The sequence below is a fragment of the Melozone crissalis genome, unplaced genomic scaffold (assembly GCF_028551555.1).
Source record: "Melozone crissalis strain CALT ecotype California unplaced genomic scaffold, PUWL_Pcris_2 ptg000042l_1, whole genome shotgun sequence".
NCBI lineage: Eukaryota > Metazoa > Chordata > Aves > Passeriformes > Passerellidae > Melozone > Melozone crissalis.
This window is the reverse complement of record NW_026535820.1, coordinates 16,180,742-16,198,727: the sequence shown is the minus strand read 5'-3', so window position 1 is coordinate 16,198,727 and position 17,986 is coordinate 16,180,742. Positions and strand designations below refer to the sequence as shown.

At 36.6% G+C, this 17,986-nt stretch overlaps 1 protein-coding gene across 2 annotated transcripts in view; it reads right to left on the bottom strand.

Annotated features, from left to right (window-relative positions):
* Positions 1-408: 408 nt before the first annotated feature.
* Positions 409-17,986, bottom strand: part of SS18 (SS18 subunit of BAF chromatin remodeling complex) — a 42,717-nt gene continuing 25,139 nt past the window's right edge. The window contains exons 6-11 of one of the 2 annotated variants that reach the window (XM_054285053.1): positions 11,349-11,516; positions 10,528-10,632; positions 8,252-8,344; positions 7,409-7,531; positions 4,617-4,750; positions 409-2,477 (exon numbers count right to left, since the gene is read on the bottom strand). In XM_054285053.1, coding sequence (XP_054141028.1) covers positions 2,451-2,477; positions 4,617-4,750; positions 7,409-7,531; positions 8,252-8,344; positions 10,528-10,632; positions 11,349-11,516 — 650 coding nt within the window. In that variant the 3' untranslated portion in view covers positions 409-2,450. The remainder of the gene's footprint in view (positions 2,478-4,616; positions 4,751-7,408; positions 7,532-8,251; positions 8,345-10,527; positions 10,633-11,348; positions 11,517-17,986) is intronic. The other variant, XM_054285054.1, reaches the window with a different exon arrangement.

The following is a 17,986-nucleotide window of genomic DNA, read 5'->3' as shown; positions in this document are numbered from 1 at the left end:
TCCATTAAAAAGGAGAATAAGACAACAGAAGATGGGTTGGCAAGACAAATTATTTCTTAATGTCAGTTGAGCCTATTTCAAATGAGATAACGTATCTACACCAGGTTGGGTTCAACACATTTTTGCCTCGTCAACTCATTTATCTAATTCAGTCATCTTGATTATAGCCTCATGGACCTTCATTTTCAGAGAAAGAATTTCTTAACAAACAACCTACACAACATGCTGATTACTGAACAGTTAATTCTAATTAACTTGGCTATGGCAAGAGAATTTTGATAAAGTCCTAGACTGCAAATAAGGTCTGGTTATTCTGGCCAAACATCTTTAAAATCAAAACCCACAGCAGAGTCTCCAGATGAGACATCAGAGTGATAGGGATCTAATTTAAAGAAACAAATGAGAAAATTAAAATCACAAATAATTTATTCTTCCGTTAGAATTGATGGAGTACAGTTTTAAATAGCAATGAAGTACACAGTGGTGGAAAATTGGCACAGAACCTACAAGATTTTAATTCATAATAATGTTCCTCATGCCATATCTGTTCAAACCTTGATGCGTATTTTCTATTGACTTTAAGAAAACTGTTTTCCTTTTAAAAAGGACGCACAAATTGAAAATCTTGTCTTCCATATATAATGTCACACACACTATGAACATGAGTCGTTTTTTTATCCCCCTGAACATTGATTGCAAACTGAAAAAACACAAAATATCATTTTACTCCTGGGTTAATTTTAGGTTTTATCATTTATAAAAGTTGCAAGGGATTCTTAAATGCATATATTTCTGCAGAATAGAATATCCATTTATTTATCTGATACACAGTTTTAGGGCAATTTCAAAACCAATTTTTTTGTGTACTGTTGTTATTGATCAGGGTGCTGCCTCTCTCACATGCAACACTATAAGCATTAATGCAATTCCAAACAAAATTTGGCATTTGCCTCACCAACAGGTTTTATACTTAATGTTATAAAACATCCCCTTGGTCTCATGTTAACCAATAAGAAAAATGGGCACAAACAAAAATGTCCCTTTTCTAATGTCATTAACTCCCAGTTAGGAAAGCTGTCCCGGTTCCGGCCAGGACAGGGTTAATTTCTGCAGTAGCCAGGAGGAGACACCTCATTTTCAGGGGACCCTTCCAGGCAGTGCAGCATGGGGTGGAACCCGGCTCTGCATGGTGAGCAATCAACCACGTGTGAAGCCTTCACCGCTTTCTTGCACCCTCTGGCACTGGCATTGCTGCCCTTCCCTTCCTTTTGCTGTTTGCAGTTCTCTCAAGCCCTGATCTTTCCCTTTTGTGCCTCTGATTCTCCTCTCCAGCCTGCCACAAGGGAAGGGGAGGGAGAGTGGGGAGCAAGCAAGCGGCGTGGCTTGGAGTGTGTCAGCGGGAAGACTAAAATTGGGGGACACCATTCCTAAACCATGACAAAAGTTTAGATAGGTTTTACAAAGTCCTCTAGGCTATTTTGATACATACAAATTATTCAACTAAAGGTTAAAATACACTTATACAATACAGTCCTGTTCTCCATATTCTTTTTCAAGTTCTTTGCATATTCAAGCCAAGTAAAATTAACACTTGTCATTTTCTTTGTTATTGCAATTATTAAGAAGGATTACAGCTTGCTTATGCAAAGCTCTGACAAAACACTTGAGAAATAAAACCCAAACGTTTATCTTGTTACCCAAAAAATGTTGCAGAAAATTGTCAAACTATGTTAGAAACAATTTTTACAAAACCGCTTCACTCAGAAAAATTGGAAAGCTTAAAAAATTTATCTTTGCACAAGACTGTATTACACTGTCCTTAATTATGTTCCCATTTAGATAACTGGGATTCTCAATCTTTGTACGTGAACCCATCAGTGACATAGAATGCTCTCCATCTTTTCACTGTTATCTTTATTGTACACCATTTCGAGACTAATACAATCAAGCATTTACCATGCCCTACCCATTTTAACAGTAGATTTGTTATCCTGCTCAGCGAGTAGTGTACTGTCTTGCATATTCATCACATGTAAAACATAATATACAAAATATTGCTGCTGTAAAAAGTGTGCATTTCCCCTTTCCCCCTACAAAAAAAATCTGTGGAAAAAATATTAAATTCCCATAACCTTCATAAACATACAAAGCTGTTTGCACCTCTCAGTCTGTAACAGTATATTTGACATACAGTTCTCGACTCACTGCAAATTGTTATGACACAGATTTTCTGTCCAATATTGCCATCTAGAGTAGAGATGTGAAACTAGCTTCTGAGAATCTACAGTCTTTAACAATTAACCCATAAAGACTGTATACCATAAAACAGCCACAAGATTTTTCCAAAATCTAGATGGAATGGGAGGTTCTCATCTCGGGAAGATGTCCACAGTGCTGAGGAGAAAATATGGCTGCTAATAGACTTTGCCTACCGGAATGTGAGTACTTTTTCACTGTTGGTAATTTCCATATTGACCCTAAAAAAATTCAAAATACATAATTAGACAACAAGGCATATTTTCCTGCATTTAAAGCTGTAATTGGAAGACCATCCAAATAAACTGTGATATTAAAAGATGGAAACTAATACAAGTAAATGATATACTGATATGAGTAACTAGTGTAGTTTCATCTCACTAAAAACACTTTGTGCTTTAATGCAGAAGTAAGACCAAAGATATGAATTTAAGGCTAGGAGTCTGATTTGATCAAAAGAGTATACCTTTATATTCAATAGGCTGCTGTGAAATTAGTAGAACATCATAAAAAAAAAAAAAAAAAAAGATGGGGATTATTTCCCACCTAAACTTTGAAAATTATTTCAAAAATTCAAGGTCACCAAAATTCAAAGCAATTTATGAAAGTAACCATGACACAAAGGTACCTAAAACTATTACTCTATCAAGCATTACATCTATTTCAAAACCAAGGCACATCCTGGTGAACACTAACAACCCAAGTCCACATATCCTACAGGAGGCAATTATTCCACAGATCTGATACACAGAATTATCACCCTTATTGATATTCTCTATTTCTTTTGACAGAATGTCATGTACTGCAGAGGTGGACAGAGGTGAAAGCATCAACGCTGTAAACTTACCATGATCCTTCACCACAGGGTTCAAGGCTTGCAGAAAGAAGTGTACTGTGCTAGGAAATGAGCATGCTCCAAACTGATCCTGCCACCGTTCCATGTAAAGTACTACCACAACAAGGTAGTGTTTTACATTCTAGTTTTATGTTGCAATGTCAGTTATGTTCCATTATAATATAACAATCAGTCACAAAGAATAGTTTCACAACAGCTGCCAGATGAGAATTTAAGCAGCACAATTCCTATGGGAATGGCCAGTATGAAAGAGAGGTCTTCTATAATTGAATTTCCCAGTGGAACTTACAAGTGCACAAACTGGAGGAGCACAGCCTCTCTACAGAGAGGGTTATCCACCTCTGCTGCAAGGAAAGCTGGAAAAAACTCAGCAACTGTGATTAAGTTTCCTTGACTCTATACTGGCCACAAGCAAAGAATTCTCCTGTAGCTTATTGTTTTCAGAGGAAGCTACTGGTTCAGTGCATAAACATTTTATCTATTGAATAATTAAAAGTAACTGCATCTCCAAACTACCACACAGAGAGTTTGTTCCTTCTTCCTTGTCTTTTCTAATTTCTCTAGAAAGAAAGCCAACTGTTCTTCAAAATTCTGGGCAATTCTTACTTCCTCAGAGTAGTTTTTCTTGAAAGTTCAACTGATCTTCTACTAACATAACAGGATTTTATTTAAACATTAGAACCTCAAATTTATAATTTAGTTAATATTAACATTATTTATACCAAGGAAAGTAACAGTGTACATTTTAATGACGTTTCTGAATGATTCATAGTGAAAAGTTTGGATTTTTACAAGTTAGTACCTTTTACAGAGACAAAACCTGTTTCATCCTTTAATTTTAAGACAGCTTTTTTACATGAGCCCTTCACTACAACTCCAACCCCATGTTTTGGTGGTAATTGTTTGCTTGTTTTAATCTTGACTTAGCAGTGATAGGAATGAAGCAGTTGATTTTCAGGTCACTTCCTTCCCATGTTCACTGCCCCCTTATACTGCTCAGAGAAAATCTGTGCAAAAACAAGTTCATGTCTCCCCATAAGCTCTGCAGCTGAAAGACGTCAGCTGCACGCCTCAGGTGCTTTTGCAACTGAAGAGGAAGATTATGATTAGGATTTGTGTTAGTGGAAAATAAATTCAACCATTTCTATTGCAAAGAAGTAATGAAAAATGATCCACCATGAGATTTAGAAACCTCATCTTTCATATTAGTCATTCACCATAAGGCTATGAAACACATCACCTTAATTTCTAACATCCAAAAACACTGCTGGGAAGGCCTCACTTTGCCAAATTGATTTAAAATTTAGCAAACTCGGGAGAGAATGACTAATCACAATTCCATACAAATGATTCTTGGTAACTCACCAAGAAATAAACTCCATGAGAATTGTATGTACATACCTGAAAGACCATGTCCTAAAATTCCTTAGTTTAAGTGTCCAGAATCTAAGATTATTAAATGAGTGTGTAAGAATCACAACTTTCTCATCAAACAGAAGAATACCTGGTCATATCCGTAAGGCCTCTGCTGTGGTGGCTGTGGTGGCCCGGGCTGCGTGGGTCTGTATCCCCCATACTGTTGTCCTTGTCCCTGTGGATAATTGGGATACTGAGGCCCTGGACCACTCTGGGAAGGACCTGGGGATCATTAAATAAAAAAAAAAAAAAAAAAAAAAAAAAAAGTGCTTAAGAAGTTGGAAAGAAGAGAACAGGGAAAACACTGAATTTTACAGCTAAAACCACTGAATTTTACAGCTAACCAGGACTAAGAAATACCACTACTATGCAATTAGGTCTTTTGAGTGTCCCCCTCCCCTCCCCCTGGAAAGCACCTTGGCTGCCAGGGCCTGTGCTCCAACCACAGAAACATTTACTTTTATTTATATATTCATTATTTAATATCAATGCATGTAGTTCCATGAACAGGACAGAGAAGAACAAGGCAAGAATTTATACACATGAGCCCTTTCCAGGATTTAGGAAGGCAGTCTCCTGATGTAGGCTGCTTGAGTTCCAGAACTTTCTAATGCCAAGAGCAGCCAGATAATCAGCCATGTTCAGCATTTGGACTTTCTGAAGAGACCAGCAATACTGTGATGCCAGAAAGTGAAGTCCCACACCACAGCAGGCAATCATGGACGGGGTGTAAGGCAAGCAAGCTACATATGTATAAAATGTGAGATGTGACAAGCAGTAAAAGGTACTGTGAGATGGAAAAAAGCACCCTCCACTCCACACTCCTTTGGTAATATTAACTTTCCAGAAAAAGGTTAAGAAAAAACCCAAAACTTGGACTCCAGTCTTTTTTGTCTGTAGAAGAATTAGTTCTTTTGCAAGTATAACTATCTGTTACTATTCACAGGGACTTGGCCTGGCTACCACTGGAAGCTGCACGTTACCACCATCAGGCATTGCAGCCATATTCCAAACAAAATTATCCCCATCCCCCCCAGCACTGGGAGAGATGTACTCTGTATTTCAGTGGCACTCCTATGAATCCTCAGCAGTGGATCTGTCAGCTTTTTCAACAACCCTTAAAAACTGGGTCTCTATTTTTCAGAGCTGAAGATCTGCAGCTTTTCAGACGGGCTTTTCTTTTAAACAAACCAACACTTTTGTTTCCTTCCCTTCAGAAGAAACAGATATGTTTTAGCAACAGTGATTCAGTGCTAGAGAGGGCTAGTCTGAGTACAGACACTGGACATTAAGATGACTTCAGCTGATAACTCCTTCAGTAATTCTGGATCTGTAAGACAGTGAAAAGATGACTTGGAGAAGAAAAGCTCCATAAGCTATCATCATTCTCCTCAGGCCTCAAATCCCCTTGAACTATGCAGTTTCACCTTTCCACAGTGAAACAAAACCTTAAAGACTGATAATAATGTCTGAGATATTGATTTATTTCTGAAAATTAGAAAGCAATTAAATATTAAATTGAGCAACAATACAACATCCTAAAAGTGCTGTGTTCATCTGATAAATGAACATGGGTTTATTTATTCATGGTAATTCTTTATAGCTGAATTCTAAATATTCATTGACAAATTTAACAGAAAAAAATGGAACTTCAGTAACAATTCTGGCTAAAAACAAGAAACTGAAAAATATGTTATTCTGTTTTACAAATTATATTGGGTAAGTGGCTCCAAAAGACTTCCTAACCCCTTTTTCTTCAAGTATTTCTTAACCTAAACTTTCTGAATAAATCTTATTTTATTTCTTTACCTACAAAGTTCAGAGCAGTGATCAACATGACCTCTACTCTGACCTTTAGTCTATTCCTATATTATGTTTAGCAGAATGTAGGCACAAGTATTACTCCAGAATTATCAATTCATCCATAAACTCCAGAAGCAGAACTTAGTAAATCTCAGTGGATTCTCTTAAAGCTTAACTCTGTCTCAACATAACTGGATTCCATGTGAATCTGGCATTTACCTACGTGGCAAACAAATTACCCGTGCATTTCCTTACATACACACAATGCTGAAAGCCTCAGCATTTAAGCCTGCAAAAGAGCTGAAAGCTAATATACATGGAATTTAGGAAATTTCAGAGATTCCTTCTTCTGTCATAAATTTATGTTTACTGCTTTACAGTATGAAAGCAAATAAAACTTTTTTGAGTTTCAGTATGCTTTTCTGACACAAAGTTTTTTTAGAATTAATTAATCAAAATTACATTCTACTGCTTTAAGTTTCCTTTTTGGGTGGTTTTCCTTGAATCCAGGGACTTGTGGCAGAGGATTTCTCATTCCTGCCATGTACTAGAAGGTTTTCACTACTAGTGCAAATTTATAAGGCACAGTTGCTTTAAAGGTGTGCTGTCAATGCTTACAGTCACTTCTCTACTGATCAGTACAAGAATTTGAAAATAATGGTTTATGTATGTTGAATGAAGTTTTAAACCAGTTTTAAAAAGACTGTTTTAACTGGCAAATCCACAGATGAAAGTGGTTCTTTGTCATCTTTGTGAGTATGTTCATCTAGAGAAGAGAGAAAAGAGCATAATCTTTCTGGGTCCTTCTAAATTAGAGACACCCACTGCAATGCTGTTTAGTCACCCTCAGTTTTCTGTGCTACCACACTCTCCTATACTGCCTAATCCTAAACATATCTAACTCCCAAAAGACACTGCCTTCTATGTTTTCGTGTCTCAGCCCAGTGAAATTGCAGGCACAGAGCTGTTCTGTCCAAGCCTGGCCTCTGTACACAGTCGAACAGGGATGGAGTAACACACAACAAAGGTCTCTCTTAGTCCTTTCTGTGACAGCTGTCTGCGTCCTCAGGTTCTTACCATAACCCTGCTGTTGTCCTGGATAGCCTTGCTGGCCGGGATATTGCTGCTGCTGTGGTGGATAACCCTGCTGCTGGGGTGCTCCTTGATATGCATCTTGCTGCTGACCATATTGCGAGTTTCCTGTAAGATCATTGCAAGAAAGCAAAAACTCATAAAGATACCTATTTTATTTTTTTCCCTTCTAAGATGCACAGCCAACAACACAAGAACAAAATGAAAATGCAATATTGATTTCAAAAACTGAACAAAACAAAGAAAACTCAAACCAAACAGAAGGAACTCGGCCAAACAAACTGCAGTTAAAGCCAATTTTGCAAAGTTGAACTGCAGCATTTTCAGCATCTCTGCCAAACGAGCATTACATTTACTGGAACATCACAGTCATAAGATCATGACTATGCTAAATAAAATAAAATAAAAAAAAAAGACAAAATTAAGGACAGCTACAAGAGCACAGACTAGCTACACAAGATCAGCAAGCTGTTTCCTAACGGCACTATAATTATACAAAATATACACACACAAAAAGATATATAACTGAACCAACAAATTTATGTTAAAATAAAAATTTCCATTGAGGTAAAAAAAAAAAAATCTCTAGAGTGTTTTAGTCATTTTACTGTTGTTAGAATGGCAAACTGTGGTTATATATTTAAGGTGTTTGCAAGAAATTATTCTGAAGGCTCCAAGTTCCCTGCCATTTCCGAGACAGCCAGCAACTAGTATTCTACAAGAGCTTTGCATGGGTATAAGTGGTGTTGTGCAAGAATGTCTGTTCCCGTTGAGGGTGGGGGAGGAGAGGGAATGTCTGTGCGTATGTGTGTGAAGGTATATAGATACCTCCTTCGTAGTAATGTTGTGAGGAATCCTCATAAGGCCTATCGTAGCCTTGTTCAGGATACGACGGTTGCTGATAACCGTAATCATTATGACCTACATCAATTCGACAAGAGACAGGAAGAAACGTTAATGGCCTCTGAGTGAAAACCCTAAAAATATTTCATTTCTCAGAAAAATGAAAAAAAAATTTTCAACTGGATATACATGAAAAAGAATTTTCAATTGTATTAGCCAAAGACTTACTAATATGATTTCCTTTCATATTGAATTAACATGTGACAGGGGAAAAAAAAGGTTTAATGCAGTAGTTCTAGAAACATCACAGTAAGGGATGGTCTTAACCTTCCAATAATCCTTGTTGGGGGAGTCGGAGGGGGAGAGAGTACTTCATCTTTCACTCAAAAAAAAATGAAAGCATTTAGGCCTTTCACATGTAAATAACCTGAATTAAATTAGAATGAACAAAGAAAGCAATTATCATACTTTGTCTAACACCTGTTCTGCTGATCTCCAATTCAAAAGCATATGCTAAAAGCAGTGTGAAATATAACAAATAAAGCTCAATGAAGTTATGAACCATCATTTACATTAAATTCTGGTTTTGAATGACAGAAATGCAACACTCTCAAGGTTTTCCCTACAAACAGAATTTCTACCTAAAGTCTTAAGAAAACTTTTCCTCTTACATTCCAGTCCTGAGCAGACTCATTACAAACAAACCTTTCTACTCAGAGACTACAGCCATCTCTGATTAAGAAACCAATACATGCAGTAAGCACCCCACCTGTTGTTGTTTTTAGCACACATGTATTTTCTGTTACAGATGATCAAAATATATCTTATTGCTAATTTGGTCAAGAATACATGCCAAAACTTTGTTTACATTTGAAATTAAATAGTATAAATTTGGAATAAAATTTTTAGATACAAGTAAGGAAAGGAGGAAACAGTTCTGAAACTGAGTGGCTTTGTCATCAGGTCTGCAACTGTACCATACATCACTGACTGAATCTTACATGCATACATAACCATTAAAACAAGTCTTAAAATATTCTACTTGTATTCTACATAAGAGTAACAATGAGGTAATGATAAAGATGACTCTTAAGAAGGAACAGATCCTAGAAGTCATCTGTGCTGCCACAAAGCTGTTGATGGTAGCATCAAAATGCCTTTCTAGAGTAAATTGCCTGTAACAATTTAGTGTTCATGTGTATACATAAATGTTCCAAAATGAAATCTGAATAATTACCAGTTAATGCAACTTGTAAAATAACACTGCACACACACCTCCAGAAATTAACACATGTAAGCTTATACAGATAAGGCCTGATGTACCTTAAAATCAATTTGATGGAAATCTAATTCAAACAACTGACTTGCATCCCTTTATCTGCTATGAGCAGTTGCTTTGGCAATTACACAGCTTTGCTTTGTATATATATTTTTAAACATTACATCTACCACATTTCTTGAGCTTCATAAGATACCATTAAGTTGCACACATGGTTATCACAGTACTCAGGAGTTAGCATCTTTGTTCTCCCAGTCTCTGCTCAGCCTGAAAACAAGTTAATTTCAACTTTTCTAACTTATAACACAATCCAATAATCATCAGCACTCCATAATCCAAGAGGTAGGAGGACAGATTTATGAAATTCAAAGTTTCAATCTTGTCTTGAAAGCACTGAGGGGACATCTAAAGAGGATTCACATTTTCAATATCCTCAGGGCAGGGACCACTTTACTCCTATATAAATGTTAAACTGAAGGCCCATACCATGTCAGCAATAACACATTTGTGCGACTTACATGAAAATGAGACACTAAGTTAAAAAAGTATAGTATTTACAGAAAAAACCCACATCTTTTTAGCAAGTTTTTTCAGTTCAGTAAAATTTTTAATAAAAGGATATCGCCCCCTCTCTTATTGATAATAAAGTTATGACTCTTTAAATTCATGTCAATCATATTAGATATGCTAAAGAACTCTCCATTCTTTGAGAGAAACAAATTATTTCCATTCTTTTGAAATACTAAAACTGTTTTTAAGAGTTTCAAATGGGAGTAATACAAATTATATGCTTTAAGTTGCAAATTTAACTAGTCACAGTAACTTAAACTGTAGTAACAATTCTGAATTTGGAAGGTTTTTTAAAATGTGAGGTATGATATCCAATTACTATTCTTGCCTCATCCCCTAATTTTGGGCATATGACTACATTAGTATTGGGCAGGTATAGAAAATGGGAAAGTTAACATTTATGAGAGATTACCATCAGGGTAATATTGCTGGTTCATGCCTTCTGGAGGACCTTGTCCACCATGACTGTATTGGTCCCCATAATAGTCTTCCTGGCCTGAGTACTGCTGTGGTGGGCCTGAAAAACCACAACCAGTCAATACGTAAATAACTTGTTTTGTCTGTTATAAAGCCTGATAATTTCTGACTTTAGTATGAGAAATATTTCTCAAATGTATTCCCCACCCATATTGTTGCATTACAGACCATATATGTAATCTGGTTTAGTTAAAAAAATAAGTAAATGTATCTATATACATATACAAACACACAGTTGTTTGGCTGCACTAGACTGAGACTATATATATCAAACTTCAGTTTTGAGCTCATTTTAGGAATATGTGTATAACAGACTAGGGTGTTAAAAATAAAATTATTCCTCGTTGGAAAGGACTAAAAGAAAAAAGATAACCAAAATCGTGGAACATCATTCCTTTTTCGTAACTGAATGAATCCAGAACCAAGTAGGTATTCTGTTCATTTTCTGTCCTATCCTTTAAATATCAGAATATCAAATTCTGCATCAGCATATCTGAGATGTGCAATTTCAGAATGTATAATCTCAGAAAGAACCAAAACAAAAAGAAAACAAACTTGTCTTCATATTTCATGGTGACTGCAGTAATCTCTTGCTGCAAGAACCACCCTTAAAATGGGTAACAAAAAGAGTGTGCAAACAAAGTCTGTCACACCAAATGACTTGACAGAAATTTGGATTAAGCAAGAAAGAGATGTAAAATGGTTTTAAACATGGTTATTTAAAATCAATGCAAAAATCCTAAAGTGAATTCCTACCTTGCTGTGGTGGCCTGTATGGAGGAATCTGTCTCTGCCCCATCATGTGATTTCCTTGGTTAACTTGGCCCATCATTCCCATCGGTGGCTGCTGACCCTGGTAATGCTGGCCACCTGCCTGTGGCATGTTGTATTGCTGGGAGGGAGGCTGCTGGTGCATCATTGGACCTGCAAAAGGAGAAGTAGCAAAAATGTCAAATACACAAAAATGATTGGTGATTAAACGTTTCCAAAAGAACATGGAAAACCCAACCTTTAAAAATGGACCAAAAAAACTCTGTATATCCACTGCTCTGGTAAGGGTTTGTTGTTTCTGGACTTATGCAAATGTAGGTGAACAATTCAGCAGCCAAACTACAAAACAGAAGTCAGCCTCAGTAAGGTTGCTTTTTAGGTTTTTCTTCAAAACCACAGATATTAGTTTACATCTACAAAAAGATAACTGAAACACTTTCATGACTCTTTGTTATTAAAAAAATCTTCAAAAAAAGTTTAGGTGAAAACCTGATGGTGAAACCTTGGTAAGTCATAGAAAAATTATTTAACATTTGTGATCTCCTTGGAGCATAGTTTCAATACACATACATAGTTGCTGTTATATTCCACCAACAAACCACTAAGCTGTTATCACAAAATCAGCAAATTTATTTAGCCTGTAAAGACAAACCACATGAACCAGACAGGCAATTAGACAACAGGCATATGCAGAAAGCCCACAGAACACAGGCTCTGCCTGACACTGAACTGTCCTAAACAATCTGTAACAAAAAAATCTTTCATATTTAGTTGCACCAAGTTCTATGAACCACAGGAAGAGACCAAGAGAGATCAAGTACTGTCCATGTTATATCAACTGACAAAATTTGATTAAGGCTGTACTTGGAGAAATGCAAATTTCAGTAATGAAAACAGACAGTTAAAGAGCACCCTACTGACACCACACAGCAATGAAAATGATGATTACACAATTTCATTATATGAGATTGCAGGTTAGACTGATACATTTAACAAAGAAAAGCCTCTGTGCCTCCTCTGTAGTACCACTTCAGAAAAGAGTTATTCCAGTATCAAAAACATGAGGAGGAAAAAGTTGTGACAAGGAGCTAAACTTTTTTAAGCAACAGATTTTTGTAATATATTTATTCAAACCACTTCACACATATTGTCCAGTCTATCGTGGCAAAACCCTAAGCTTTTCTGGCTTTTAAAAATAATAAAAATTAATTTATTTTATAAACTACAAAGATAACAAGAAACTAGCAGCCTCACTAAAAACTAAAACAAACCATGACATCAAACATCAAACTAGCAGAGCCACTCCTAAGTGCCATCCAGTGAGAAAAAGGAAGATATCACCTTTTTTCTGTATGCTTAGATTTTTCCATTCCATTTAGTATTTTTGAAAAACTAGGTTCTGAAGCACAAGCAGAAAGTCCTGTGTGAAACTACAGTACTGGAAAAATACCTAGATACACAGCCAAGCAACAATGGATTTATACAGGCAAAGGAATATGTACTCACTTTTATACTGTCTATGCAGAGTTACGAGGGAAAGTTATGACAAATTAATTAATGGTATGAATTCCAAGTGCATTAGTTAAATCCCATAAAAGCCCAGTGTGTGATCTCTCACTGACAAGTAAAGTGGGCTAAGCTTCATTTTCCTCTAAAGATAAATATTGGCCTCTCTTAAGAAGATCCAGTTATGCTTCTGTCCTTCAGTATAGCAAGTCTCTGTGTCCTGACTTTAAAGTAAAAAAAAGGGTTAAATTCAGATGTACTTATTTTAATTATTGGCAAAATACTTTTCCTTTTTTTGATCTTCTAAATGAGTAAGTAATTTAGATTATTCCATTTCACTGCTCCTCTGTTTGGAGGTACTGAGAAACATCAGGCAGTCTTGATAAAAAATAGAAACTTGTTGCCATAATATTCCTAGATCTCAAGAAAGCTTGTTAATTAACAATATTAATATTAGTCACAATACAATGTGATAAAATGTGTCGGGTCCCTGTGGTGCAATGTAGAGATTTTCTGTTTGCTTTTTAAATTAGAACTTCATTAACGCTTTGTAGAGCCACAATGAGAATTCACTACTCTGTACTAGGCTGTGTGTTGTGTTCATAACAGACGGCCTGGCTTCCTTCCAGTTTGGTTCTTCTTATTAAAAAGATACCTAAAAGAACCACCATGGCCTCTACTGCCTCATGGAACATAACCATTCTATGCAGTGGTTTTGAGGGATGAGGGAGCTTTGACTTTATTCTTCCATTTGAAAACTCTAGCCTAGGAGAAAGCTACATTTATTCATTGTGTAATACTTAATACGACATAAAATCCCAAAACTTAACACTTAAGACTCTTAATTCATTATCTACTTGGATATGGACAAACTTGAGAAGTGAGCCCAAGAGAACCTCATGAAATTCAACAAGTCCAAGTGCAAGGTGCAGCACCTGAGTAGGGGCAAACCTAGATATGAGTACAGAGTGGGAAACTCACTGAGAGCAGCCTTGAGAAGAACTTGAGGGTTTGTGTTGATGAAAAGCTGGGTCTGATCTGGCAATGTGGGCCTGCAGCCCAAAAAACCAACTGTATCCTGGGTTGCATGAAAAAACTTGTTCAGGGGGTCAAGCGAGGTGAACCTGCCCCTCTACTCTGCTTTGGTGAGATCCCACCCACAGTGCTGCATCCAGCTCTAGGGGGTCCAGCACAGAGACACAGAAAGACCTGCTGGACCAGGTCAAGAGGAAGGCCAAAGGATTATCAGAGGGATAGATAAGGAAATGCTAAGAGAGCATGGAGCAGAGAAAGCTGCAGGGAGACCTCACTTTGGCCTTCCAGTACCTTAAGGGGGCTTTATAAAAGGGAAGGAGATGGACTTTCTATACAGGCAGACAGTGACAGGACAAGGGGCAATAGTTTTAAATTGAAAGAGCGTAGGTATAGATGGGATATTAGGAGGAAATTCTTCAGTGTGAAGAGGCACTGGGACAGGTTGCCCAAAGAAGTTGTGAATGCCCATCCCTGGAAGTGTTCAAGTCACCAGGCTGGATGGGGCTCTGAGAAACCTAGGCTAGTTGTGGCACAGGCAGGGAGGCTGGAACTATGGGATCTTTCAGGTCCCCTACAACCCAAACCATTCAATGACTTTATGTTTTCTACTATTTGTGGCACAGATTTTTACAAGCACCCTAAAACACAGCTTTTGAATTCCTGATCAGGTAACACCAAAACCAAAATGCAGCAGCCCTCACCAAAATTTTTTTGTGTTTTTCCACATGTTTAAAAAAAATAAAAGTTTCTTTTTAAAATGATGGTTTTAAGTCTTGTGCAAGCTATCTTAGAAACTATAATGAGGGTCCATTTAACTTGACAAACACTACAATTCAGATTTGCTTAGTCAAATGAACCACCATCCTAAATTTAACACCAGGAGCAGTTTAAACATTATCTCAAAAGATTTTGAGGAAACAAAACTTTTTGCTACTCCTAATGTATGATTCAGGCTGCAAATTAAAGAAGTAGACACTTCTCTACACTTTATTACTCCACGAATTTCTCATCTCAAACTGAACCTTAATTTCAGGTATCATTTAAAAAAACACTAGAACACAAAATGTCATAGAAAAAAATTCCTTAGTTACCAACACTGCCTTTCATGTTTTACTCCAGGGAAAGCAGATGAAAGCACAAGCTCCGTGGCAGCTGTTTATATCTTTTGTTTTTTCATGACAAAACTACAGTGTCTTCTACAGCTAGACATCCTACACAATGCAGCTACAGCATGATGGCATTTCAGAAGGTGGAGGCAATTTTATTTCCCTCTAATACACTAGATTTCAAAAAAAAAGAGAGACTGACCTGCTTTTTCTATAACATCTTGACTACTGTAAACAGTCAAAGTACTGAAACCTAACAGTCTCAACTTACATGGGAGTGAACAGATGGGAAGACATTTACAGAAGGTAGTCAAACTCAGAAATCACTTTATCCTGATCTGCCATACCCCGAATATGTTTATATTTTAGCTAACATTGGATGTTCCTATCTTTATGTTCCTTTCTTTATGTGCACAACAAAACAACCAGAATCTGCATCTGTCTCATCTCTACTCTTTCCATATCTTCATATTTGCTTGTAAGTCAAAGAGCTCTGAAATTTTAATGGAATTTTTCCAAAGTTATAGAAATTAAAATATCATTTAAAAATTTCTGCACCAGATTTGACAACTGGTCTGCAAGTGACTGAGTCAGCATGATCTTGTCCTGTAGAAGTCACCTCTAAACTTGTTCTCCTCCCTTACCACAGGAAACATATAATGCTCATTCAAGAGAGACTGGGAATTTGACAACCTTGTGTCAAGCTGTTCCAGCATGGGATGAAATCCCAGCAAAGGGATCTGACAAATGAGAAACAGTCTCTGGGATGGCCACATGTCCCAAACAGAGTTTCTGAGATGACCAAGGTACAATTGCTTGGTTCTTACTTATAAAATGTATTAATTCAATTTTAAAATATTGTTCCCTGAGTGTGAAAGATTTGTTCAACAAAAAAAAAAGAGGAATTTCCATGCAAGTTTTAGGTTTCAGAAAAAGAATGCGTATATCTTCCCCCTGAAAAGTCAAAAACTGGCAACACTTGAAATTTTTTTTCAACCTGAGTAGTTTACCATACACATGAAGAAATGCACCCATAAGAACATAATGCACCCATAAGAACATAGTTTCTTCAATATTCATTCAGTTCCTTCTGCTTCCTATCTTTTCCAAAAAGGTACCCAATATTCCTTGCAGATGTCCTGGGCTGCTATATTTACTTTTCAATGAAGAGTCATCTACAGAATCTTCCACTTAAAATATTTTGCTTTTTAAGTCCAAAATCACTAGAATTCCTCTTTTAAACTGGACTGACTATATAAAATCAATACCATGAAAACTTTGCTTTTCATTTAAGGTATTCCTCTGGATAGCATTTTATAACTAGTACAAAGCAATAATGAGTACAGAGATGATACAAGAAGTAAATCCAGCAAACAGTTCTGTTACTATGCATTTTATTTCTTAATTAGCGCTTTTGCATTTTTTTCTTGCTAACACCATCTGCCTCACAAGGTGTATATACAGCAAGATGTTTTGGAAGCAAGTGCACATAAAGAGGCTATGCTCAAGCGTAACCCAAGTGTTAGAGCAAGCCTTTCTGAGTGTTATGGTGGTTTTATCTATTATATAAAAGTATGCTTCTTTTCCCCTTGAAGTACTGGCTTCATTCAGTACATGATAGCTATCACCTACTGAAAAACTATTTCAGTATTTTGGTTTTGTTCATGTGAGATGCGATGCCTAGTCAAAGACTGAAGACAGAATTATTAATTTATTCATAGGTTCTCTTATGGCACCCATAAGTAATTTGTCCAAATCTTCATAATGAATATACTTTGACAACTCTCCAATGAAATCAGATGGTATTGTAATCTTACCATCAAATTCATTCCTCTACAAATGAGGAACCCACATAGGGAAAGATTAAGGCCAAAAACATCTACTAATTTTAAACAGTCACTGTGAGATGCTAAGACCTCATCTTGTGGAATATTTAGCATTATATTTAGCTAGTGCTGTTATTAACTGACAGATGTAGTAGGATCTCTCATTTTCAATATGGATCAATCCTGTAAGACAAATAAACAAAGCATACTTAGGGGTTCACAAATGTCTCCTGACCAACAACACTGATGTTCAGAAATTTTGGTTCACTTGTGATTCTGAACTGTTGTATATATGACCAGTTAAGAAATTTCTGAGTCCCAATCTATTTATTCCCCTTTTGTTAAACTGCACTGGGTGCATTTCCTAGCAGCTCATTCTTGTTTCTTCACTTAGGAGAGAAGCCTGAAGTGGCCATGCTTGGCTGAGACATCTGCCCAGTCAGACTGGGGCTTGGCTACCTACCTCTAAATATCTCATGGTCTCCCAGATTGCTGTCGTTCTCTGCCCAGCTGTCTTGGAGTCACAAGAGAGTGAAGATACAAAACTACTTCCTCTAATTTGTCATCAAACATCAATACACATGGAACAACTAAGAGTAGAAAATGGAGGAAATGTACTAAGCAGACCTGATTGGCAATCATCTTAGATCAAAATAACAAACATCCCCATCTTCAAACTTAAGATTTCCTCTTTCACAGGTAATTGTAACAGTATTTTGCTGTTTTTTAACAGCAAATAAAACTTTGTTTGCATAACAGACAAGTTTCAAAGCCTTGCTTTAAAGAAAGGGGCACGTGCACTCTTACATTTATATATTAAGTGCTCTGTTTACTAATGTTTTTGTGAGACATTGAAATATTTTAAAGAATATGATTTTTCACCCCACTGGCCTCTCCTTCTCTGAAACCTCTGCAAAAAATAGAACCAGCTATGAAGCAGACACTTGAAATGGAAAAGTCTCAGCCTAAAAGGTCAAAACTTGGCAGAATTAGAGTTACACTATGCAAAACCCTGCTGTGGCATAAATGGCATTGGTGCCATTGTTCTAAGTAAAGATTTTGCTCTTGTTCTTGAACCTATAATTTGGTTAATACTGTTTTATTCTCTATTCCCTAAAGTCACTTCGGTATCACTATTTGTTCAGCACAG